The sequence below is a fragment of the Channa argus genome, chromosome 17 (assembly GCF_033026475.1).
Source record: "Channa argus isolate prfri chromosome 17, Channa argus male v1.0, whole genome shotgun sequence".
Classification (NCBI taxonomy): Eukaryota; Metazoa; Chordata; class Actinopteri; order Anabantiformes; family Channidae; genus Channa; species Channa argus.
Window position 1 is genome coordinate 7958902 of NC_090213.1, and position 25413 is coordinate 7984314.

General features: G+C 40.1%; 1 protein-coding gene across 1 annotated transcript in view; it reads right to left on the reverse strand.

Moving 5' to 3' along the window:
- Positions 1-5154: 5154 nt before the first annotated feature.
- Positions 5155-25413, reverse strand: part of kcnk3a (potassium channel, subfamily K, member 3a) — a 28853-nt gene continuing 8594 nt past the window's right edge. Inside the window, exon 2 of the mRNA XM_067482916.1 lies at positions 5155-7134. Within this exon, the coding sequence (XP_067339017.1) occupies positions 6215-7134 (920 nt within the window). The 3' untranslated portion in view covers positions 5155-6214. The remainder of the gene's footprint in view (positions 7135-25413) is intronic.

The window sequence follows — 25413 nt, forward strand, 5'->3', positions numbered from 1 at the left end:
GGCAAGTGCCAACAGCTTGTTTAGCCCCAAAACTGGGCTTGTGTCTGAAGCCATGCAAGCAGAATGATTACAGAGGAGATGGGAGGAGTGGGGATTGTACCAGAGTCAGTGGCAGCAGAGCCGGGGGTAGTAGTTATGTAAGTCCACTAATGTCAGACCATCACATAAGATGAAGCCCTGCTCAGCATCCCTGTTGCTGGATGCCAGTTTCTTCTTATATCAGTGAAGATATTCACATTAAATGTGGAAGCCCAAACTAATGTGTCCAGCTTATTCAGAAGACAAATGAAGATGAACAAGATCATTGTGTTTGGATTTGAAAATTAGTTTGGAACATGTGTCATTAAATCGTATTTACTTCTATATAATCTTTTAGTAATGATTTCTAATTGATTTTGGCACACTTACTAATGTAGAACACCTGCATGTGGATACCTCCTGATTGCTTTCACCTTTTACCAATAACACACAAAAAGCAGGAAACCAGAGTTGAATAAGAAAGGACTGCTAACAGGAAGTCAGATCTATCTCCTCTACCTGCAAATGATGCCGAACACTCCAGCTGTTCGTCTGCAGACAGACGCAAAAAAGCTCCAGGTGTTAGTGGAAGAAAAGTGAGGAAGTTCTTCAAGCTGAGAATAGATTTGCTAATTTTGTCCTATTTTTGTCTTATAGGCACATTTTTACCCCTACTAACATTTTATATTCTTAAATGTTGATTTTAGCAGCAATGAAGGTATTTGACAGCCTGATTTTTATTCTCTCATAAGAGAGGCTGTATTTGGGGACATATGCATTACGACTGTTGGATTTCATTTATTGAAATTATGGTTTAGTAATACCTTAAGAGTGCCCTGATCTTATTTCTACTCCATTCTTTACCCTGTATCTCTGTACATGTGACAAATATAGATCCTTGATCGCGCAGATGCTCTCTCATCCCTTGCCAGTAAAGACATCTGAACTGATAAAAAAATCAAGTACTTTTCTTTCTGTAGAGAAACTAAAAGTTCAATGTGAGCAGACCACTTTGCTATAGTCATAGAGTTCAGGGAGGTGTCACCACACAGCAACAAAAATCCCATAAGAGCAGCTTTGGTGAACCTGATATTCTTTCACTGTAAATCATTTCAAGTTTGTTCAACTGGGAAACCAAAGTTCACCTGCTGCCATGCAAAATGCAAATTGACTGAACTTGGGTTTAATAGTTAGTTCAACATCAGTTATTAGAGAGATTTGTCTAGGATTTAAAGCAACTCAGTGAACATAACCTGAGAAACAAGTTCACCTCACTCAATATAATAAGTTGGCTCAACCATGTATTATTTTGTAAAGAATCAGTTTTTAATGTTGACATAAAGAACTTCCAGCTGCAGCTTCTAAATTCATTTTGTAGCCACATCAGTACAACAACATCCAAGGCTGCTCTCTGCTTCTTTATCAGTGTCAACATGTCTGAAGGTAGGAAAAGAATTCAATGCTAACCTTTGTCATAGGTTCCATTACTTTTATCATTATGAAAGTAAACTATGTAAACACATGAGAATTACCATCATGAGTAGTTTCTTCAATAAGAGTCTCTGAACTCAAATAGTGCATGCGGGGAAGTCTGCTATAATGCTATCTAATATCATTAAGTATCATTAAATGATTAAATAAAATGATGAGATTACATTGAATATTATACCAAATAAGGAGTAAGAGACACTTGTGAGTTTCTAAATAAAGCTAAACAGCTGCTGGTTGTGGTGCAAACAAAGATGTAAAAAACTCCAGCACATTTCTACAAGCCTATTTTTGTTTGTTTGGTTTGTCCTCTAATGGACCACTTGCATATTCAGGTGTGCAGAGATGTATTCTGATCTACAAACATGAGAGTGGTATCGCTCTTCTCATTTAATGTTTAACAAGGAAGTAAATAAAATTATTTCTCTAAAGTTTGTGTATTTGTTCCATACAGAACAGAAAACGCAAAAGAAAGAAAGACAGAAGACCACAAACATTAAATTCAATAAATTAATCCAACTTCTTTGTGAAGTTTCAATTACACAAGGACAATTTTTTCATCATTTAATGATGATGAACAAAATGCCTGGTTTGTAAACGTCATAAATGTTGCAGCCTGTGAGACAAGAATGGAGCAAGTGTTCATGAACTGAACATTAAAAGAAGAAGCATGAAAAACATAAACATCATAAAGACACTGAAGAATTACTATAGATGGGGTCCAGCATTTTAATGTATGTTGTCAATCCCAAGAAAGTAAATCAAGCAGCTGCAGTTGCTGAAGGTGCTGACAGGAAAAGGGTGCATTTTGTAACTTTGACAAGCCAGTTAGAAATACCCAACAACTTGTTGCTTTGCTCAGGAGAGAGGGGTTTCAGCACATAAAAAACATTTCCTCTCCGTGTGATTAACAGCAGACAGTGAAGCAGGCCATTAATGGCATTCTCCGTTTGTGAGATAAAGGTCCTGGCAGACGCACAGATTTTCAGTTTCCTGTGAAAAATGAGCTGTCTTAATGCAATCCAACGAGACTGAGATGTGAGGGCAACTGAATACTGGACGTCCAGTATGATATTGGAAGCCCATCACCATCCTCTCCACTTTCATTTATTAATGTGTATAAGCTGTGCTACCCCTCTAAGGTTATTCTGTGGAAGAATGACAGTGTATCCTCTAAGATACTAATCTGAGCCAGGAAAACCGTGAGGAAAAGAAAGAATCTAATTACACTTTATAGATTTGGTGGAATTACATCATTTTCCTACTCATCTGTTGCTTTTAAGGGTCCTTATTTTTATGTCAAGTGAAGTAAACCCTTAGGTGATACACATCTGTCTTTGAAATTAATGAATATATCATGAAACTTTAGTGGTGATGATGCCTCATAAAAACAGAGCAAATGGTTTATTATAAGAATTACTTTACTGGAGATTTATTTTTCCCACATTTCATTTTTTAATGCTTGGCCTTCCAAGCATGAACTGCAGCCTGTCAGATGTCATTTGTGATCTCAGACTCATATGTCCTTGGATTTTTACTGTCGTGTCCCCTAATTTGTATAGATTAAACCCACACATGTACAGTCACATTTGTGCTTATCCATAGTTTTTAAACAAGACTGAGGTACTTGTTTTTTTTTTAAGTGTTTCAATGTCATTTGCTAAAAAAGTTAAGGTGCAGGATGATTAATTGTATTTGTCTGAATCAGAAATTTAGCAATAAAGCTCATAATTCTCTATAACTTGTAAATTATTTTGTGTCTGCAGGTCTATACTGTAAATGAATAAGTGACAGGTGATGTAAAAATAACGATGAGCTGTAGAGGAATACTGTGCCGCTGGTGACCTGCAGAGATGTGCCACAGGTCGTGCTTCGCAGGGTGAATGATGACATATTATGAAAGACACTGAGATCTCAGCTGATGGTCTGGAAATTTTCCTCTTGGAAGTGGAGCAGAAGAGTTTATGGTTTGCAGCTATAAAGGTGCGACTGTGACAGTTATATAATACACATCATAACAGGATGAGTAAACTTAGAGTCACCTCATCCTGACTTTGGTTACGTAACAAGGCACTGAGGCCTGTTGAAAAGTTAGCCATGTTGAAAGTGGTGGTGACACAGGTCTGTTTTGATCTGTCGATAGGCAGATGGTTGTGTTTTAGATGTGATTTTTTTGTTAAAATGTTATTTTCACAAACATCCAACTCTACAAAAACAATGTCTGCACAGGCTTTGTCTTTGACAGTTTCCAAATTCACAGATGAACAACCTCTGTAGTGTCCCTGAATGCACCACCAGCATTACTGCAAAGAGGCGGAGGCTTCACCTTGTGGTGATCAAGCTACAGGTTTGTACTCCGAATCTAAAACACATTGAAAAGGCAACGGGTCCCCTTTGATATATATGTGTGTCAGAAAAAAGTAAAATACTGGGAAAATATAACTAAAATGTAAAATGCAAATTTGACAAAAATGAGCCAAAGAACATCTTTTTAGAAAGAGGATGGTGTTTGAGATGTGTTGCTGCCATCAAATTCTAAATGAGCCAATACTTTCCATGAAATGATAAAATATCTCATGTGGTTTGTGTTCTATTGTGTATAAAATATGGGTTGATGAGATTTGCAAATAATTGCATTCTGTTTTTACATTTCGTCCCAACTTTATTTGACTTTGGGTTGTAAATTGTTCCAGGCATTTCAGTTTGGTTGAAATTCCACTTTGGTTGACTTTTAATTTATCCATCAGTTATATCAAGCATTATATTCATTTTAATGTATATTTAATACAAATTTGTTAAGAGGGAAGGCTGTGGATTTTGTAGTCTCTTGTCTTAACACTTGAAAACTGTTACTGCTGAGAACAGAGAATAGGTCGACACTGTACTTACACTTACATAAAGTAACCTTTTCTGTTGTTGGCCACTCGCATTAACAGCATTAATTATTTGTAGAAAATGAGCAGAGCATTGGATTATTCTGATTGCTGTAATTCTGCTATATAAATGTTTGTATGTACAGAAATATGAAAAATAATATAATAATATAATAATAATAATCTAAATTTGTAAATAATCTACAAAACAGATTTTTAGTTTACATTACTCTTTGCTTATTGCTTACTTTCCCTTAGCTGATATTCATAACTGTACACTGCTACATTACTTCAATGCTCCATAAATCTTTTCAATTACTATATATGAATTTACATCTCAGAAAAACACAACAAAACCACAAAAAGTAACAAGGACCACATGCACTCAAATGAATAAAGTAGTACTTTAAATTAAATAATATTTTATTATGATAAAGAAAAAAAGATGTTAACAGGCATATTGAATGTGTAAGAGAATGCAGCAGAAAAAAAGATTAAAAAAAAAACATGTGACTACAATGAATGTGATATGACTAAAATAATTATATATAGTAAGGTAAAAAAAAAAAAAAAAAAACACTCTTCTTGAGGACAAAAACTAGACACTGCATAAAGACCTCAGTTGGCTGAATCAAGTGTGTTATTGGGGGCTGGAGCAAACATGCCCCTAAGTGCATGAGGTGCATACTCACTGAGAGTATGATCGAGGTGTAAAGTTACTGTACTATTCTGAGTTACCCACAACAACGTATCAATGCACAGTTCTCAGACTAACAACAGAAGAAAGAATTTATTATCATTTACATAACAAAACATGAAGTGATTCCATTAAAAATGAGTGGACTGAATTCCACTGCCCCTAAGCGTTTAAATTACTAAGGTGCAGCAGTGAATTAGATGTGACTTTATACAATGTACAGTACACATGAGTTTACATGCTTTAACTTAAACAGATCAGAGTATAGTTCTGCTATGTGATGACTACATAGAATAATTTGATGCACAGAAAAAAAACAAAAATAAATTCATAGCAATTTGTACAAGACACAGTGAGTTCTGACAGGAGCGGCACACAGGCCTAGTGGTTAGAAACATTGTCACGACAACGCCCCGTTCTTCAGCCATTGTTCATTTGTCAGTGAAGACTGTCATTTAAACGCCTGCTGCTGTATGTATTTTCTCTAACGGAAGCAAAATACATAAAGCACATCAGAAAGTTTGGCTTCAACCTGAAGTTTAGTTAAAGACACAAAGGAGAAGACACTGAGATTATTTTTAAAACTCTTACTGGAAAAATAGGCTTTCCCTACCTACAAGTGGAGTGTTCCAAATATATACACATTTGGAAGTATTACAAGCATTACAAGCATTTTTGGAAAGTCTGTACTGGAAAAAGCGAATCTAACATTTCTAAGTGGGGCATTATTTACAGATAATACAGTGTTTCCTCTGAAAAACATGTCTCATGCTGTATTTTGTCCCTTTTTCTATTAGATAAAATTCTGTCTTTTGAACAAAGAAACAACTTTTTTCATGCTCTTCTAACTGCAACAGTTTCAGAGTTTGTGTAATTAATGCTTTTTTAACAACCATTAGCATTACTTCCTCAGTAACAATGCTAGTCCTAAAGGGTGTTTAGCTAATGGAAGTTGAACATATGGCTAAAAGACTGTAGAGACTCCTCAGTGTCAGAGAGAAGCAAACATCAGAAGTACTGTGTCTTATTAAGACCGGAGTTTTTGTCTCTCTGATGTAGTACCACATCATGAGGGCCCATCCTCACCACATGGTGGACAAAAGTACAACTTGACCTTAAAGCGTGATGTTCGCCTGGTTTAGATGGAGCTTCTGCGTTTATTGAGTCTTCTGTAGGTGTTGATGCTCTGCAGACCAGTGGACACCGAGCTGATGCCAGAGTGACGCTGCAGGCTGCACACGCAGCCATTAGAGTGGAGGGGGTTGGAAAAAGCCTCTCCTTGCTCCATGTAGGTGTCCGAGGTGGAGAGGTCACAGGGGATGATCATGGGTATAGAGTATTGCAGCTTCTCTCTACTCTTGTACCAAAGGCAGGAGCACATGGACTGGAAGTGGAGTACCTCTGCGTAAACGTTACGTAAACCTCGGCTCGCTGCTCCTCCGCCGCCTCCTCCGGCTGTGCTTCCTCCGCCACAGCCAGTGGGCGTGGAGGGGGATGAAGGGAGGTCTACAGAGCAGTGGATGTGTCCTCCCACCTGACCGTTATGAGCGAGGAGCGCCCTCTGCTCTGCATCCCTCTTCTCGTCCTCAGTGTTCATGGTCATGAAGCGCAGCACTGCTAAGTTGAGGAAGGCTCCAATCACAGCCAGACCGGTCAGGATGTAGATGAAGCAGAAGGCCACATATTCTGGCTTGTTCTGCAGTGCATGCTCATTCTGCAGTGCCACATAGTCCCCGAAGCCAATGGTGGTGAGCGTGATGAAGCAGTAGTAGTAGGCATGAAAGAAACTCCATCCCTCAAAGTGGGAGAAGGCCAGTGCCCCCACACACAATGTGCTCATGCAAGATATGAAACCAATGGTCACCATGTTGACCATGGAGACCTCAGTGCGCCTCATGCCAAGGCACTTCTTCAGGCGGTGAAGCAGGTACCTGACAAAGGTGTTGATCCGCTCACCGACACTCTGGAACATGACCAAAGTGAGAGGGATGCCCAGGAGGGCGTAGAGCATGCAGAACACCTTCCCCACATCTGTGCTGGGGGCTGCGTGGCCATACCCTGAGGGAAAGAAGGAGAAAGGGACAGGGTCACTGGTGCAGAACTAATTAAATCTACCGTGCAGAGGACAGGGGCCTGAGAAGAGCAGACCTGGAGCAGACAGATACACAGAAGGAAAATGATTTGTATTCTTTCAACAGCACTTCCCATAAATTGAAACGCTCTTCATTTCACAGCGGCAGAATGCAACTGGAGATGAGAATGCAACCTGTGTGGCGGCAATGGCTAAGTATTGATGTCGTGTATGTGAGTGAGAGCTTGAATAATTAATTGACAATTGGTCTCTACAAAGTGCTTAAGCTAATTAGTATATTTGCAACTAATTAGTCCTCTACCTTTCCACTGCCACATAGGGTTGATGGTACATATCAGTCATTTTTATTTATGTAATACAATCCCCAGTTCTTGTTTGTGTGCACTAATGAGACAAGTTTGGAGAAGACGATTTCTGCTATCAAAGTCCTCCATACAACAGAGAGTGACTAATGAACCACTTACTATATAAACATACCATCTCTGACATGTCCAAATACTGCAGTGACCAGACCACCAGCTAATTTCATATTAATCTTTACGTGCTGACACACTGGAGCTCGTGAATTTCACTCTGTTTGATCTTCCTTCAGGCACACTGCAGATTAAGTGTCAACATTTTGTCTCATTATATCATCTCCTCACTCCTGTTGTCCCAGTGCTAGGAGACGCACGCATGAAATCATTATCACCTGAAACATACACCGCACATGTGGACAATGTCACACACAGCAGCTGAAAGATGATGTCTGATAACTACGAGATCAACAAATCGAAAAGACTGAATGTAATTACTCGATTGGTTGATCTAATTCTTCGGGCTCTGGTTTTGTTTTCACACTGATTCGTGGGGTTGAGCCATCTGTCTGTTATGTGTCAAATGTGTTCAAAGCTTTTCCAGTTGTGCTGCCAAAACGAGAGCCGGTACATCTGATGCATCTCTTTGTGGAGGGAAAAACCTGACCCGTTCACTACACACCGAGACATTTTGCCATTTAAACTCTCATCATATGTCGCCCATCTTCTAATTGCTAAAGTGGATTTATTATGCACAGTTTATTTTACCAGACCGACTCTCTGGCCAACACACTGGTTTTTCCCAGCATTTTCTTGTTGTTTCCCAAGTTCCAGTGTGCTAATTTTAATGTTAAGTTGTTTTTTATAAAAATTAACGGTAAAATGTGTTTTACACACTTAATACATTTATGTTGCTACAGCCTGGTGTGGCACCACCTGGACATTTTAACCTTTTCTACATCGCTTTTACATTATATCACTTAACTGTTTAACTAATAAAAAATATTAATGTTTAAATTGTATTTTCAGCATTTATGTTTTTATATATATCAAGAGCTTTTTAAACAGCCTTGCTATTACAAAACTTTTAACCAGAGGAGCTCAGTACCAGCAGGCAAGGCACGCAACTGCTCGGGACCCCAGGCCAGTAGGGGGCCCCCCTAGGGCTGACAAAAGTTAAAAAGAAAAAAAGTAACTATGTGAAGCACTACCCGTCGCAGACCTCCCTAAGAGGGCCCCGACTTTCAGTCGGTTGCAAGTAGCAGAGCATAAACAGATAAAAACTTCATGTTAATTAAGCTGTTCAAAAGTGTATTATTCACTACAAACTCTGGTAGAATGTGTTGTTGTTGTTTTTTTATTAGGCTACACAGTCTACACCTGTATGTAGAAAAGGTGAAAAGGTTTATTAGCAATAGGAAGGCGTATTCAGGCGAGCACAGGCACTGAGCTGCAGCCTGTTGGGAGCTGTCAGCAGCAGGCAGCAGTGGGAACAAGCAGAGTGACAGGAGCAGGCTTCAACAGAAAAAGGAAAAGCTGGAGGCGACAGGTCCAGCAGTCCTGCTGCCGTGTGAGAGAGACCGAAGAGGCCTACATGACAAGTTCATCATCCCCCCTCCCCACTGTGCCGCTCTCGCTCCCCCAACAACGACGAAGTTATCATGAGACAGGACGGCTCTACGGCTCATCCGGGCATGCTGGGGAAAGCAACCAAGGCCACTTGATCTGTTTACATGAATTACAGTCATTGCCACTGGCAGAGGAAAAGTGCAGCCTCACCACTCTTTTAGTACCACAGAGGTTTGACTGACATCAGAAAACAGACTACTGCACTCAACACCGTCTGAGGCTGAAGCTTTTACCAAACATAAAATGAAGTCATTTGGTTCCAAAATAGCTGTATCATTATGTAGGAATGACTACAACTATTTGTGCATAATTCATGAATTGATGGAAAAAAACAGAGCAGAGACATCTGGGAAATTACAGGCTATCAGCTTTTTCCTAAGGAACAGTAATTCCTTCTAAAATTAGCTCACATTGCCAATTTGTGTGCAACAACTTTACCGCGGCCCAGGGCTGGTTGTCTCATAATAGACTTTATGTAATTATCATGTAAAAGAAAGTTTGAAAACACTGAAAAGGTCATTGCACCTTTCAAAAGACCTATTAGGCCAAATTAACAAGCAGGGAAAGGTTATAAAGGTTAGCCGAACACAGGTTGACCATTGTCTACACTTCCTCACCCCAAGCTGCTGCTTCTCATTACTAAATTATGATTTACAGCCGAACATTCAAGCTAATGGCTCTCAAAAAGGCTAGTGCAAATTGAAATGCTTCAAAACAAATAATTTTGCAGAGAGAAGAAATATTATCAGACTGTGACTGTGTTTGCTAACATTTGGTAATATGAAGGTTTAATTTCAGTCTTCCATGCAGCCTGTAACAGTTTTCCTACCCTTGATTTATTTTACAAAGTTTAATCCTCTCAGTAAATTTAGCAGAGGAATGCACAGCGTTATTCACTGCTGTGCCACATTAGGCCTGATATCTTTCACCACTGCTAATCTGTAGCACTGTGAATGTCATTGAAGCTGTTTGCCACGTGACCTTTTTAGTCCTGTAACTGCACTTTTATCTCCCAAAAAATGTCAGCTCGAAGAATGCGGTCCCTTCCCCTGCCTAAAACACATGACTTGCATCACTCACAGCATCTAAAGTCTTCATTATACTGATTAATTAGGCTGGAATAAAATCAGGCTTTGAAAATACATCAAACAATGGCATAATGTGGCTGTTGGGTCTCCAGTTCTGTGTCACTCAATTACATTTTCATTGATTACCAGGCACAATTTGTTCTCGTCAACAAGATGAGGAGCACAGTGTATTTATTGTGTGCATCACCTCACCTAATGGGGGGGAATTGTCAAAGAGGTTGTGCAGTGACGGGGCCTAATTCATCGGGAACCTGGACAAAGAAGAAACTGTTGACAGCCACGTGCTTCATTAAAATGTCCAAAGCGTGCGGAGTAAAAGAACACAAAGAGAAAAAATGAAATAAATTACAGATGATTAGCTCACAAATTAGATTTGGAACATGCTGCTATACACACATGTACCCAACAGGTCAGAAGCTCACAAAGAAACATGACTTACAGGCTCAGTAACAGAAATGCTGGTGGCAGAGCTGCTCTCTCTGGGATACAGTGGTAACTGATAACATCCTCAGACATGTCCACACCCTGGAGACCTGCCAGTGCCACGCTGTACAATACGCTCATCTGTGTTAGGTGTGTGGTGCAGGGTTTCACTCAAGACCGAGGGGCAAAGGTAAAAGCAGTAGCCTGCTTGTTTCCGTTGTCTTTGAATAATTTCAAAGGATTTACACTAATATCTCAGGTTACTGTCTAGAAAGAGTGAGTGCTTTATTAGTGCTATGCATTACATTGACAAGGGTTTTGTGTCTTTTTGGTGCCTTTAGAAAGGTCAAAATACAATGGCTAAATAATGTTTCTGGCTGAGCAGTTGGCTGATGCAAAAGCTTACTGCTGTGAGTTCATGGTAAAAACAGTAGGCAACTTTTTTTGATCTTGAATGTTTAGTGTAAAAATGCTACAAGATTTAATAGGTCTGCTGTGACCCAAAACCAACAGTACTGCCAAAGTTATTTCCATCTAAAGGTTTTTGAGCCCGACTAACCCTCATAACCAATCAGATGTCAACCATTCCTATTATAACAAATAACACGTGAAGGCCTGGGTTTGACAGATAGAATAGCTGTGCAGGTGGAGGAAAATGGATTGATGTTAAGTCATCCTGAGGGGAGAGTTGGGAACAGGGTGCATCTGAGTGTGTTGAATCTTTCATGGTGTTGAAGGCTAATGTGTAGAGATGGTTCGAGTGGATATCCCTCATGTTAGGCTTTGACCACCTGCTGCAGGTTTTATTCTGTCTGATGTGGTGCAGCTGGAATGTTAGTCCGTGCAGCAGTACACGTCAGGATACTGAGATGAGCAAAGTATTTCTAATAATTTATAGCTTCGTGGAAAAGAAGTGTGTTGCTGTGGTGGTAAACAAATTCCTTCTGCGAAGCTCAAGTGTGGTGAGGTGTTACACATAATCACAGCATTCAGCCGTATATGGCTATCCTAGTTCTTCAACATACAGGTGGCCCGATCAGCCATCCCAGTGCGGCGTCACTCTTATCTGCATTTACGCCATTGCTAAAATGCCACGCTGACTGATGAATGTTCTGTTACACAACTGTATAAATAAACTCTGATCGTGTCACCCTTCTGGTCAAAGCCGTCTTTGACCTGCAGCTCACTCCGCTTCTCAGCGTGCTTTCCGTGCAGCCCCCTTTCATCTCCAACTAGGTCTGGCCAAAGACATCCTCACATAACCCAGCACACTCTAACTCCTGTTCACTTGAGAGCATCAAGCATTTCATCCAACATTAAAGTCTAAGGAAGATTCTTGCTTTCCCACGAATCGATCTAAAACATGGGCCTAAGACCCCCATCAATTCTAAACCACAGACACTTCAAACTCCGGATGACCCCACAATTGTTTATTCAGGCACTTCAACACAGCTCTGGCTCTCCCACCTCCCTCCATTAGGTTTGACCCACAAGACCTCAGTGACAGCTGCTGTGTAATGTCTGAGTGAGAAAGGACAGAATTCCAGGAATATGTTTAATTGGAAAAAATATCAATATTTGGAGTCAATGAGTGCAACTATGAATCAAAAAAAAGGAAGTGTTGATGCTTCGTTTATTTTCAGTGAGTTAAGGATTAGAAACAGCTCTTCTGCTCTTTTAATGTCTCGCAGTAACTTCAGTGCAGTGGAAGCCAGAGGTACACAATCAGTATAGCTTTAAGCTATAGCTTCCAAAACCATTACAAATGATACATGACTTTTTTTTATTCTGTCGATTTCATGGTTACAGGTTAATGTTGATCTATAGAAAGAGATTGTGGTCATGGTTTAAAGAATCCGATGTTCACTGTTCATAAGAGGCAGGATACAAACAGCAGATTCCTCCAACCTCCTGCCTAAGAATAAAACCCCACTCGTTGTGGCAAAGATTTACCTTTTTTTTCTTTTGGATGCAAAATGAGCACTTTGATTTGCAAAATGTGGGATATCATGTGATGTGCATGTAATGCAAAGGAGGCCAAAGCTGAATATGTTTGAATTTATGCAAATTCCAGAAAAGTACTTTTAGAAAAGAGTTTAGCTTTTAGTTAGTGGGGATAGATATCTGTAAAAGCAAATATTACTCTTGCAGCTTCTGGGAGTCTTGGATTACATCCAGTACCTCATTTGTACCAGCAGGACCGATAATAATCTGTTTGTTCTCTTTCAGTGGGTCTCTACTGCTTTTGTTAATGACACAATTTATGTAATCACACAATAACAATTTATTACACAAACGTTGAAGAATAAAGCATTAGATGTGATCTATGAAAGGCGAGACGGTAATTTAAATTTGGCTAAATTATCTTGTTATCTCAAGAAAACGAACTTCGTTTTCCCAAGAAATGAACTCGCTGAGATAACAAGATAATTATCACATTATCATGAGATAACGGCGCAAAAACGATAATAGCATCCACGGCAATTCAAATATTAATTTTGCCTTGATTATTTTGTTTTAATAGCCATCTCATAATTAAGATAATTGTAATTGAATTCAAAGTTCGATAAACTGCACAGCTCAACTAAGTATTGGCAAAGCAAACTGACCAGAAACCTCCTGGCTGAACTAAAATCATAAAAAGCATTTAAAACAGCCTGTGTAATAAGTGCAAATGTAGAATGTGAAGACAAGAGCATTACATTTCCTGTCATCAGCCTTCAGCCTTTGTCACAAACTGCTACTGGCACAAAGTCAGGTCTTTCAAGGTTGGCTTGTACTTGTCACAGACTCAGCTTAAGTGATTGCAGACTTATTTGGAGGACTTGCTGTTTGGTGACCATCATGGTTAAGTGTAAGGCATCAAGGGGCTGCACTTTGCATTGCTGCCACTGGTGTGTGAATGTGTTGGTGAAAGAGAAGAAAGGTGTAAAGTGTCTTGAATAATGTGTTGAATGAAATAAAAAGTTGTTTCGGTACATACAGCCTTCCAACTTGGAGCAGCATACTTCCAAGATCCCAATTACACTCGGCCCTTGTAATGATGTATGTCAGCATGTACATTACACTGCTGTTATTGTCAGCCAGCTGTAAAATAGTAAGAATAATTTCTTTAATCAAACCTTCATTACAATGAGTGGGTTCAGATAGTGAAGAGAGAGAGAGAGAGAAAGTGGGGGAAACAGGATGTATTCATCACTAGCACTGTGATGTAATGCCAGAGGAGACAGCACATTGGCAAAGCATCTGTCTGGGTTCACTCTAACTCGGTTACCCCTGTGTGAGCCTGGGAGCACATGCTCCCACCCAACACGCAGCTGGGGCCCGAACACTGAAACATCACAAAGCGACCAGGGGTTAGGTCAGAGAGCTGTGACTGTGCTGCCAGTGCTCCGATTTACCTGTCTTGTAGTGAACCCCTCTCATTGTGCAGCACACCTGCAACTTTCATATGTTGTCTGCTGAAGCATTTCATCCTTGATTAAAAGCACTAATCTGCTCCTGTGTGTGTGTCCAACCATCCAAGTCTTAGGGTTTGCTTTCACAGTGAAAGGAAAAAAATCCCTATCAGGGTCTATTTCCAAACCTACTTCTTAGGTTCCCTTTTAGGGGATATGAGAGAAAACCTTGGCAGGCCGTAGTTTTCCATGAGGTCAGTCAAAAAGGCATTCCAAGCAGAGTGTGAGATCTCTGGGAGGTTTGGCTAAATTAAATAAATCACGTGATTTATGTACCTGATACGCAGTTGATACTGACTGATTTTAAAAGTCACAGCACAGCCAGAATAAAATGGGGTTTGCATACAGATAATGTACACAACAGGGGAGTGGGGTGAGAAGTGGGACAAGGAAGAGATGAATTATAGTATGAAGAAAATGAAGTCAAAAGATAAAATGATGAAGGGAAACAGATTTAAATCCATAAATCGTGGTCTGTTTGCAGTAAATGTATAAAAACAATCCAATTTAAAAAGCTGAGCCACAGCTAAAGCTTTAAAAGGAAATTTCTATAGTAGGAAGTCTTTAATTTGTAGTCATTGTTAATGTAGGAACTTCGAGTTGGGATTTCTTTCCAGGCTTTTAAGAGGTCAACTTAAATAAAAGGCGTATCTGTTTCAAGTGCTCCATTTGGGTTATCTGCTTTGAAAGTGTGCCTGTGTGGGCACAGAGAGTGAAAGAGTAGCCAGAAAAGGAGATCAAGTTTTGGAAAATGATGCTAAAATTAGACTTTTTTTGTTTTGTTTTTGTGTTTGTTTGTTTGTTGAGAGAATAGATGTTAATATTCCTTGTGGTGAACGGCTGGCGAGAGTGCAAAACACACTGCATCTGCTACTGACAAGAACCATGAACTGATTCAAAACAAACAGATGGCATGATTCAGTCAGTTTGCTCTATTTTCTCCCCAATTATTAGATACACCGAACTAAAACTAAACTAAAGTGTTGTAACAACTGTAGGGTCATTGCGGAGGATTTAGTTTGTGCTGCTGCATTGCGTTAGTCTATTACAAGCCAGATGCACAGAATAATAAAGAAACTCCCACCACCATGGATTTTAGCAGCGCCGCACACTGCATGTTCCAAAATCCTCCTCCATGAAGGTAGGATTTATTGCAGGACTCTTGGACTGGACTTGGTCTACATAAAGAACAGTATGCGAACACTACATTTTTCAGTAAGGGCCTTTCTAACATAGTTTGCAATAACAAAATGTTCACCTGGTACACGAACAAGAGCATTTTGTAACCTCTGAGTTAGCTTTCACATGGTGAGACCCACTGCACAAGATTAGGGACAATTTTCCAATATAAAACTTCAATGGATTTAAAGTTTATAACAGAAAATTAAAATAACAACCTTGTTTTGCTATGGTGATGAGAAAGAGCTATAAATAGTATTTTCTTGCATTTATTTAACTCTGCTTGAATGCACCCCAAATCCATTTTTAATTTTTTACTTTGGATGACTGCAATGTCCTTTACTTTTTGCTTATTATCGTTATGGTAAATGATTTTTGGGCTGAAAGGGCCATGTGTTTATATTTTATCCAGCTCCCTTACGTCTGTCATTTAACCTCTGTGGAGTGTATCGCATGAAAGAAGTTGAGGTCACCAATAGGTCTATGTCCCCCCCAGCCACCATGTGTCTTTAGTAATGATGTGTAATGCAACTTTTTTCCTTCTCGATCTAATACCAAGTAAAACCCAGGCTGATCCCCGATCTGATACTACGATACTGATACTATGTACGAAAAATAAAAAGGGAAAACATAAGGATCCAAACAACAGAGGCCCATAGAGAAGAAGAGATATAAGGCATTTCTGTAGGACCTTGCGTCTAATAACAAATAGTGCCATTCAGGTCACATCTTAGAGGTTGTGGCCCTGATCTTTATATAGTTATTTATTATGCTACTTTATGATGCCAAGACAATCCGGAGCTTTACCAATGCGGTGAACTTAACACAAGTGAAGACTAAGCAGACATAATTCCAGCTAATAAACGTTTCCATAGCTGCACACTGGATACCTGGATAATGCCACCACTATGGAAGTCTGATTTTCCCTTACAGGACCTTCTTTTCATACAGCAGCTTCATAACATTACCACACTCTGCATTGTTGCTAAGTCTCAAGCATTTAAGGAGAATGTCAACACTGTTCTCAGTGGCTCACGAATTTGCACAGAGTGGATTTAGAGAGACCCGCTCTCATTTTTAGACCCTCAGTGTTGCAACTCTTCTTTCTATACAGTTCAGACTTACAGAGTCACAGTTTTGTAATAGATATCGATCTTTTAATATGACGATTGATCTTAGAACAGCAAACGTTGAGATTAGAAGCATCGATATTTCAGGATCAATTCACACCTAACTAGTCGGTAGGGTCACGGTGAAAATGGCTAATTAACCTGGGGAAAGAATAAAACACCATGATGAGCAGTGCAATGCACAATAGTAAACTGTAGGTAGTTCAAGGTGTCAAGGAATGTTGGGACTTAATTGTTCAGGACACCAAAGGCTTCACAACCACATGGCACAACACAATGATGCCAGCTCCTCTGGGCAAAACGTAAAGCAGTCCACCTGCACCTGAAGGACATGGAGACACTCCTTGGAGGACAATCAGTGTAAACACGTTGGTGAAGAAGGCTGATGGTTTGAAAGAGGAGTGATGGAAACCATTCGCTTCAAACTAGACGTTGACTCAGGTGACCCCCATGACCCTTTAATAAATCTTAAGGTGTTAATGACTCCACAGAGGTTGATTATGGTCAGTAACGTCTGTAATGCTTAAATATTTAAAATAGACATGATGAATACACAGTTGAAATAGGTAGAATTATTGGCTAAACACGTAAAGTAGTTCTAACAATAGTACTTTAATGGTGGAAAATTGTGCCTTTAAGTAGTGAAGAAAGTGTTTTTAAATAATTATTTCGAGCAATAGATACATTATTTGCATGTTTGTGAATAGATTGTTGACACAGACTGACAAAATTATTGCAGTGGTTGAAATGGCTAATGGATAAACTGTTTTAAATTGCTAAAAGCAATGGAAACATGTTTACAACAGATAGCGAAATATTCCTAAACAATTTGATTAACCAACTTAAGTAACATTAAAGGAGACGTTGGATAAAGGTAAAGGTTAAATGATTGTAACTGTTTAGTAGACATAAGAAGGTTAGAAAGCACAGACCTGGGCTTCAAACCTCATAATTACTCATGTGACGGCTGATGGTGATTGTTAGGATGACGAGATTCTTTTTGTGTGAAATATATAAAGAGCAGAGACACACTTACATCTAGGCTAGGAACTGGGCCAAGTGTGAATCAGGAGATGACTGCTAAAATTCACACACAATCAGCTGCCTTTGATTCATTTGCACTGTACGAACAGCGTTGTAGTTGTCTCAAGTGACGGTGACGAGGCAGCTGATACTGTAGAACACAAACAATATTTTAGGGTCGTTAATCTGCACCAGCGTATAACAAATTGCAGGTGAATGTAGCCAAGCTCGATGTCATGAACAACAACATAGAGTATGTGACCAGCCTGCTAAAATATGATATAATCTCGTGGTGACTGGTAATTTGGACTCCAGCTGGTTATTGTTTTATTCAGCTGAATGCTCTTTTTCAAAATTGGTGCTGCTGCTCATGCTATTTGGTTCCTCAATTGCTTTTCATTATTCTCTTTGTTTTCTTCCCAATTCAGGCTCTTTCCCATCCACTCAGTCTATTTCTCTGTCCTGTAATTCTAACATTTAGATTTGCTCTTTCTGTGTAGCACAGGCACCTGTCATTCTAACACGGTATTTCTCCTATATATTCATACACGTTGCAGCCCCTGTTCAGCTGCTCTCAGGGAGCAGCTGTGCTTTTCCTAAACTAACGTGTGGTGGCAGAGGGGATGCACAGAGCATTGCACGTAACACACACAGAGCAGCTTACACAGAGAACAGGTAGACAATAATGAAAAACCCTGGATTGAAGGTCACACAGAGGTGAGAAACATCCTCTGACCACACAATGGCCATAGCCTGTGAACGAGTTGACAAGGAGAAGCTGCAACAGGAATATTCTGTCAGTCATTTGTGTAAATTGAGCACGGTGGTGGAGTGGCTTGCTCTGTCGCCTCACAGCAGAAGGTCTCCGCCTTTCGAATCTCCAGCCTTTCTGTGTGGAGTTTGCATGTTGCTTGGGTCTACTCCGGGTTAATTGGCAACTCTAAATTCCCCGCAGATGTTGATGGGAGTGTGAATAGTTGTCTGTCTGTGTATGTCTCCATGTGTTGGGTCTGAGACAGTCTCTAAGGCAGACGAAAAAGCCATTGATGCCTAAAAACAACTACAAAGAGCCAAACACACCACTCCCCTGGGTGACATGCATCCTCATTATAAAATGCTTGAAATGTTTGCACATGGATATGATATATCATTTGTTTAAGACTCTCCACCAAGTGTTTTAGAATGTCTCTACAGCATCACTCGACTGAGAAGCAGTAGAAAACCTTCACCTCCTCTCTCTACTGTATGTATTTACAGTAGCTTCTGTTTTCATTTGAAGGCAGAAATTGGGAGTTACAGTAATTACATTCCCACTGTTATCTCTTGATGGTCACAGAGACCATCCATTTGACAGAAATATTTTCAAACATAAGACCCGCGTGAGGAAACGTGCGGCCGCTTTACAACAGAGCGATGCATCAGCGCTCTCACACAGACAAGAGTGTGTGTGGTCCTTTGATAATGGCTTCTTAGTGGAGACATAAGTGCCCATCAACGTCCTGCCTGAGCTGTCCTACTGGGTCCACTGCCACATTGTAAAGCTATCAAATGTCGCGTCGTGTGATGCACAAGACTAATGCTGGCACCTGACCGCATGCAATTTAATCAAGTAATGGATCTCATTAAGGTGTTAGTTGAACCTTTCACTGCACTGCCTGCTGCTCCTGGGCGACTGTGCCGAGGTAGAACGGATGTCCAACAATCCCCCCAATTGCTGGTTCGATCCCCAGCTCCTCCAGTCACATGTAAAAGTGTCCTGGAGCAAGACACTGAACCCCATTTAGTTGCTCCTGATGAGCGTTGGCCAGCTCCCCCATTGGTGTGTGAGCGAATGGGTGCTATATAAGTGCAGAGCATTTATTATTCCTGAGTCTCCTCAGTACTAAAAAGATTTTCCATGTTGTTTATATACTGATTATTTTAGTTTTCAGGCACTAAATTGAACAATCTGAGCAAAGTAGCAAGAATAAAAGCTATTTGCCTTAATGGCATTTCATAAGAAGCAGTCAGCTGGCATTTATAGCACACACTCTGCGGCTTGATTGAAACATTTATTTGCTTTTCGGTGCTTTTGCTGCTTTAAAACCTATTTAGTCTTTGAGTGCAGCGCTGTGCATAATATGACAAGAGCAAATAAACAACCAGTTGCTCAAAGAGCTTAATGAACCTGTAAGGTCAAAGTTCAAATCTCATTGTAGTGACCTTGCAGCCATGAGGACTATTTCCTCTACCCTTAAGTCTGTTTTCTAACAGGGTGCAGTATATGTGGACGAATTCCCAATGAAATCATTTTCTTATAACTATTCCTAAAGGACCATCCAGTGTGTCAGGTCTCCTTGTCACCCTGTTGAGGTACCCACTGCCTCGGGCTGCCCATATGGCAGGAGCAGACAGACAGGCAGCAGAGTGTCAGCTCCACCTCCACTCAATCTGCAGGTTCATCAGACCTGGGTCATACAGTTTCTGCAAATCCATTCGTAGTTGTTTTAACCTAGTTGGAAAACTGTAGTAATGGATGTTTAATGTATTTCCCTTTGAGATGAACAAAGTATCTATGTATTTATGTATCCAATGGATCAGCACCATAATGCTTTTGCTATACAGCATTTCATTTTACATTAACTTTGTATTTTTAGTGCTTTATTTGTCATTGTACATACAAGGTGTCCAAGGGAATTTCGTCAGATGATCAGATGGAGATGGATAGTCCTGAGCCGCTGGGACTGAGCACACCGCCACTATGGGACAACCTGTCCTGGTACCAAACATACATGTTTTTAGGGGTAGGGGAACCTAGGCAAGCACGAGGAGAACATGCAAACTCCACACAGAAAAACCCGTCCGGTCTGGGAATCAAACCCAGGACCTTCTTGCTGTGAGGCAAGAGTGGTTACCACTCTACCACCGTGCTGCCCTAATTTGTGTAAACTTCTTTATTTGAAATGTGCTATTAAATATTGTGTCTTGGAGCAGTGTGTGTTATTTTTAAACATCTCTTAAGCAGCTAGGTTTAGGGCCTGGTGGATAGTGGGCATCAGGTTGGGATGCAGAAGGCTGCAGGATCAAAACCCACCCCACCAGGTGTGGCCCCACCCAGCCACCAAGGGCCACCTTGGTGCCGGTCCCGAGCCCGAATAAAATGGGAGGGTTCCTGGCAGAAAGGGCATTTGGCTTAAATAACTCATGCTAAATCAACCTGCAGAACAGGTTCCACTGTGACGGCCCCTGAAGGGAAAGCTGTTGATCTTTGGACTTCTTGAGCAGCTAAAATCAGTACGTCAATTTTGTGGTCCAGCATGATCGACATGTGCAGGTTACAAAACGCGTACAATAATTTCTCTTATTTGATATCCTTGCCAACTCATAGATCTTTTCCTCCAACAAACCTTCCTTAACTGTGTTTTAGTCATCCCGCCTCCATCTTAATTTTCAGACTGTCGACACCACTGAAATTTTCAGCGTAGGGCTGAATTTTGGCATTAAGTGTATATTAGAATATGGAAACTGGGTATCTGGCATTGGTTTTCCTGAAAGTTATGAGAAAGTGAACATGAGAAAGTGCATGAAAACCATCATTCTACAGTAGTCAATACAGCATTACAGTAGTTCCCAGCACAGGTAAAAGGCTTAAATGGCATTTTTGATTAATCAAATGGCTTCTGCACTAATTGGTGTAAATTGTTACAAACAAAAAATGGACTGGCACAGTTTTCCACCTCACCACATTGATGGAGAGCAGACACATCACCAGACGTGATATTCGGATGAGGCCAAATGGGTTAGCTGCCTCTTGGTTTAGCCCAAGGTTGTCACGGGACACTTTGATTTTGGGTATGGGTATTAAATGTGTACTCATAAGATTGCACTCTGATCACAGGCCTCAGGGGTAAACACACAAGCTCACCTATCATTGTTATTGTTATTATCATTACGCCACAGTATGTGACAGTCCACTTCATCCAGGTTGGCTTGTTTGAGAGATTAAACAGATGCTGGAAAGAAACAGAAAAACAAATTCCCCTCTGAGACGCGCTACAGTTGCTCGGCGCTGTCGGCCTGAATTATTCCAGCTCGTAGCCAGTTGGATTAGTGTAAAGCTGATACAGCACGCCGGTTACCAAAGCATCCAACACAATCCCCATTTCTGGACCGAGGGGAAGTTGGAGCCATCATCAGCCAGTGAAAATCACTTCAGGTTGTTATGATAAGGACGGCAAAGAAAGCTCTTTTCGGTGAACCATAAACATGCAGTATTAGCTTCTCACCTTTCACCTCAGTATTTATAGTTGCCCTCCAAACTGCTGAGGAGCCCACATGCTTTTTTTCTTCCTATTTTACACATGTGTGTGCTAACGCTACTGAAGATCCACCATTATTAGGCAGAGTTGGGAGACAGCTCTGAGCTTTAGGCATAAAATTCATCACTCTGCTGGCTGGTACTGTATAACCCCCCCCCCTCCTCGTCTGAGAGCAATGTGGGTGTGAGAGCTGTTTTTCATGATGCACGTTTCTCTGGAAGAATATCTCTGGTATAGTCATGTGACTAGCTGCTTTTGTGCTTGACTAACTGCATTTTATTGCAGCAGAGGCTAGTTGTAATTTCAGATTGTGGGCCCTGGAGTGTAGTCAACTGACTTTCTTCTGGCATTTGTATTGAATTGGAACAAAAGCTTTTGAGTTTGCCCCTTTGTTTAGATATTGAAGGATTAATACTGTATAAAAATGTTGTGTTGGTGCTTTTTAGATATCAACACACTTTTCAGCATTGGTGCATTCACACGTGTGTGTGTTCTGCTCTGTAGGATTATAGTAGAATGTATGTATATACTGTATATACATATATACATCAGCTGGACAGTCATTGGCATCACTCAACTGTGGCTCTGTACAGTATCTCTATTGTTTATGGAAGGAGCTGAAGAAAGTTAACACAGCAAAACATAGAAGCACACACAGATCCATGCCACACACATACTAATGTACACATAATGAGCTTTTTAGTGCAAATTTTCCATCAGCATTCAAGCATTTCTCCAGTGTGGGCTCTTAAGCATCATTGAGGAAAATATCGAGATGCTTTTGTGTCAGTGCCAACGCCAACACTTCTGCACAATATAAGATAAATAGTCTCAGAGCTTATGAACAAAACCTCCATTACGATTATTTGCCATTCCATACTCAATCTCTAGGAGGAGATATTGTTAAATGGCATACAATGATAGTATGGAGAAATCTGAGCCACTCTAGTGAATATAGGCCCTCAGATCCCTGTCTGGAAATGTATGTGTATAACTTCATGACGAAGCCAAAATGTAAAATGATTCAAATTGAAATGTGACATATTCCTCACTGTGGCTTTTAGATAAAGTTAGTGCACATTAATGTATTCACTGCTATGAACATGTGTATAGTAGGTATGGTTCAAATATTTCTGTCGTGACAGCAAGAAGAAGAGGGGTAACCACTGTAAATGTTTAGCACAGTAGAAATCACATTTACAAAATTTGAAGAAAATAAATCCACTTGGAGCTTTCTGCATTTCATGGAAGAAACCATGCTACTTTTGATTTGTTATGTTTTACTAGTACATTTCCATGGGAGTTGCTTGTCTACTCAGAAATCAATCTTTTTAACTTTGTTGATGTTGCAACAGTTGCAAGATAACAGCAAATGCTGTAGTTGAGGCCAATTTGTGTTTTTAGAATGAGGACGTGCTTAATAGATAATCATGGCAAAATGATAGATGACAAAAGCTAATGGAACCAGTGGATATTTAAATTTGACCAACCAAATAAAAATACCTTAAAAATATGGATGGCTGCCTGTAAAATGTGTCATTTGAGACCCTAAACTTTCCCTTTCTTTCTGCTCCACTGTAAACTCAGAGACCCACAGTAGTCACAGCCTTATTACCAGGATTGTTCCTGGAATCATATCCCAACAGACTACTCACTGAACACGTTTCCAATACCTTTCCTTTTCAGGTCACAAAAAGAGCATCATGACACAGACAGAGAGAGAGAGAGAGAGAGAGAGAGAGAGAGAGAGAGAGAGACCAGTGACAGCTTTGTGCATCTACACAGAGGCTCACATTACATGTCATTTTCCATCTGTGTCTCGATCAGTTGGCACTAATGATCCATGTTATTTATCAAACATGGAGGTTTTAATGAGTTTAAACTACGCTTATTGTTGTCAAACAATGCATCATTCATCCTCATACGCAATGCAAATAATAATAATCACTGCATCAATGTTATTTAAAAGTTAACGAAGATGACTGAGGATTTTTAGTTTTATTTTAAACTACTCCTACTAACAGCATTTCAGGTGCATTTTCACTGTATTCAATAAGTTAGTTACATGTAAACAGAGCTTTGATGAGTTGAGAATAGTACCCATCAAAAATGATATGTACTTCTGTTTGAGAAATATTTGTTACATATTAAGTACCAAACCGATTAGGTAGCTGACAGCACCTTTTTTAAAAAGAAATATACTCTCATTTTTTATTTATGTCTTCAGTAGGATCCTCTGGGCTTGCGTTTGTGTACCACACACATTGTAAGGAAGTCAGAAATGGTTTTGGTCTTTCCGTAGGATTTATCGACCATGAGATAAATATAGAATAACATCAGACTTCTCCAGTTCCACTAATTCTGTGTCAAACTGTATGAAGCGAGCCAGTACATTTCCTTTCCACAAAGCAACAGTGCCGATGGACTTGTAACAAATACTTTGCTTATTGTCTGGAGCGCTTGGACACATCTCACTTAATCTCAAATTTACACTGGAAGGATTAGGACATTAATCGAGCAGCTCTCTAAAAGCTCCGCTTTGTGAAAGAGGCAATTCAATATTCCAGGACATGAGATTATAGGCATTCCTCTACTCGGAGAAAAAACACGGAAAAGAGTTCACATTTCTGATCAAATAAACCTCACAGGAGTCAGTCTGGCACAGCTCAGCTGAGTCTTTACATGTAGTGGAGTGTATATTTATACTCTGGAACAGAATCAGTAGGAAACTTCAAGTTAAAGAGATTCAGATCTCACTACTGTGTACTATTTTATTTGGTTAAACTCCAGTCAGCCCCCACTGGATTATGAAGTCTAATAAATACAGTCATGTTTTGTTTAGTGAGTCAGGCAGGCACTCAAATTTCCACTGAGGCAGCGGAGCATAAAGCAGACGTACAGTAGGTAAACACTGGCTGGTCATGTGAACGGAGCAGCAGCGGCAATGAGAGTCACTTCTCTCAACTTTCTCAGATGTTACTCTTCAGATCCAGAACAGCAACAAGCTCCCTCAGCTCATAATAGCTGTGAATGTTTCAGCACTGCTCTCTGCACACTCGGTAGCTGGAGCGCAGTGAGAAGGGCTTAAGTCTGTGCATTCAGTGCGAGAAATGATGTTTCTGAGCAGAGACTCATCTTCCATGTTTTGTTTTTAAATACGAACTACAGTAACGCGTTGTAGTTAGGGAACATCCAGTGGCCATAGCAATTACAGCAATGGTCCATGATTCGATTTCCCAGCACAACATTTGTGTTTTTCCACAGTATTGACAGCTGTTTATTATTGTTGGCCTGACATCCTGTAACATTAGTTGGTAAGTGATTATTTCAAGCCAAATGTTTTTACGAAACCTTACCATGTAGTGGTTAGCTATAAAAGGGATGTACCTCTGCAAGTGGTTACAGATAATGGATGCTGGCTTTTTATTCCACTAAATCACCTCTTCTCAGAGCTGCTACGACTTCCAATCCAGTAGTACTGACGCCATATGCGTCAGTACTACTGTGAGCATGCTTCTAGGAACTACAGCAGAACGTCCCGGGTACACAAATCTAAGATTCCAGTACTATTTCATACCACAGTAGTTAACTTGACCAAAATGCTTAAAATTGAAACACACGGAAGTCGTCAGGACCAAACCCATTAGATGATTTATACTGTTGATAAGGTAACAGTAGCACAAAACTCCATAAAACTATTTATATTTAAGAACATTTACCC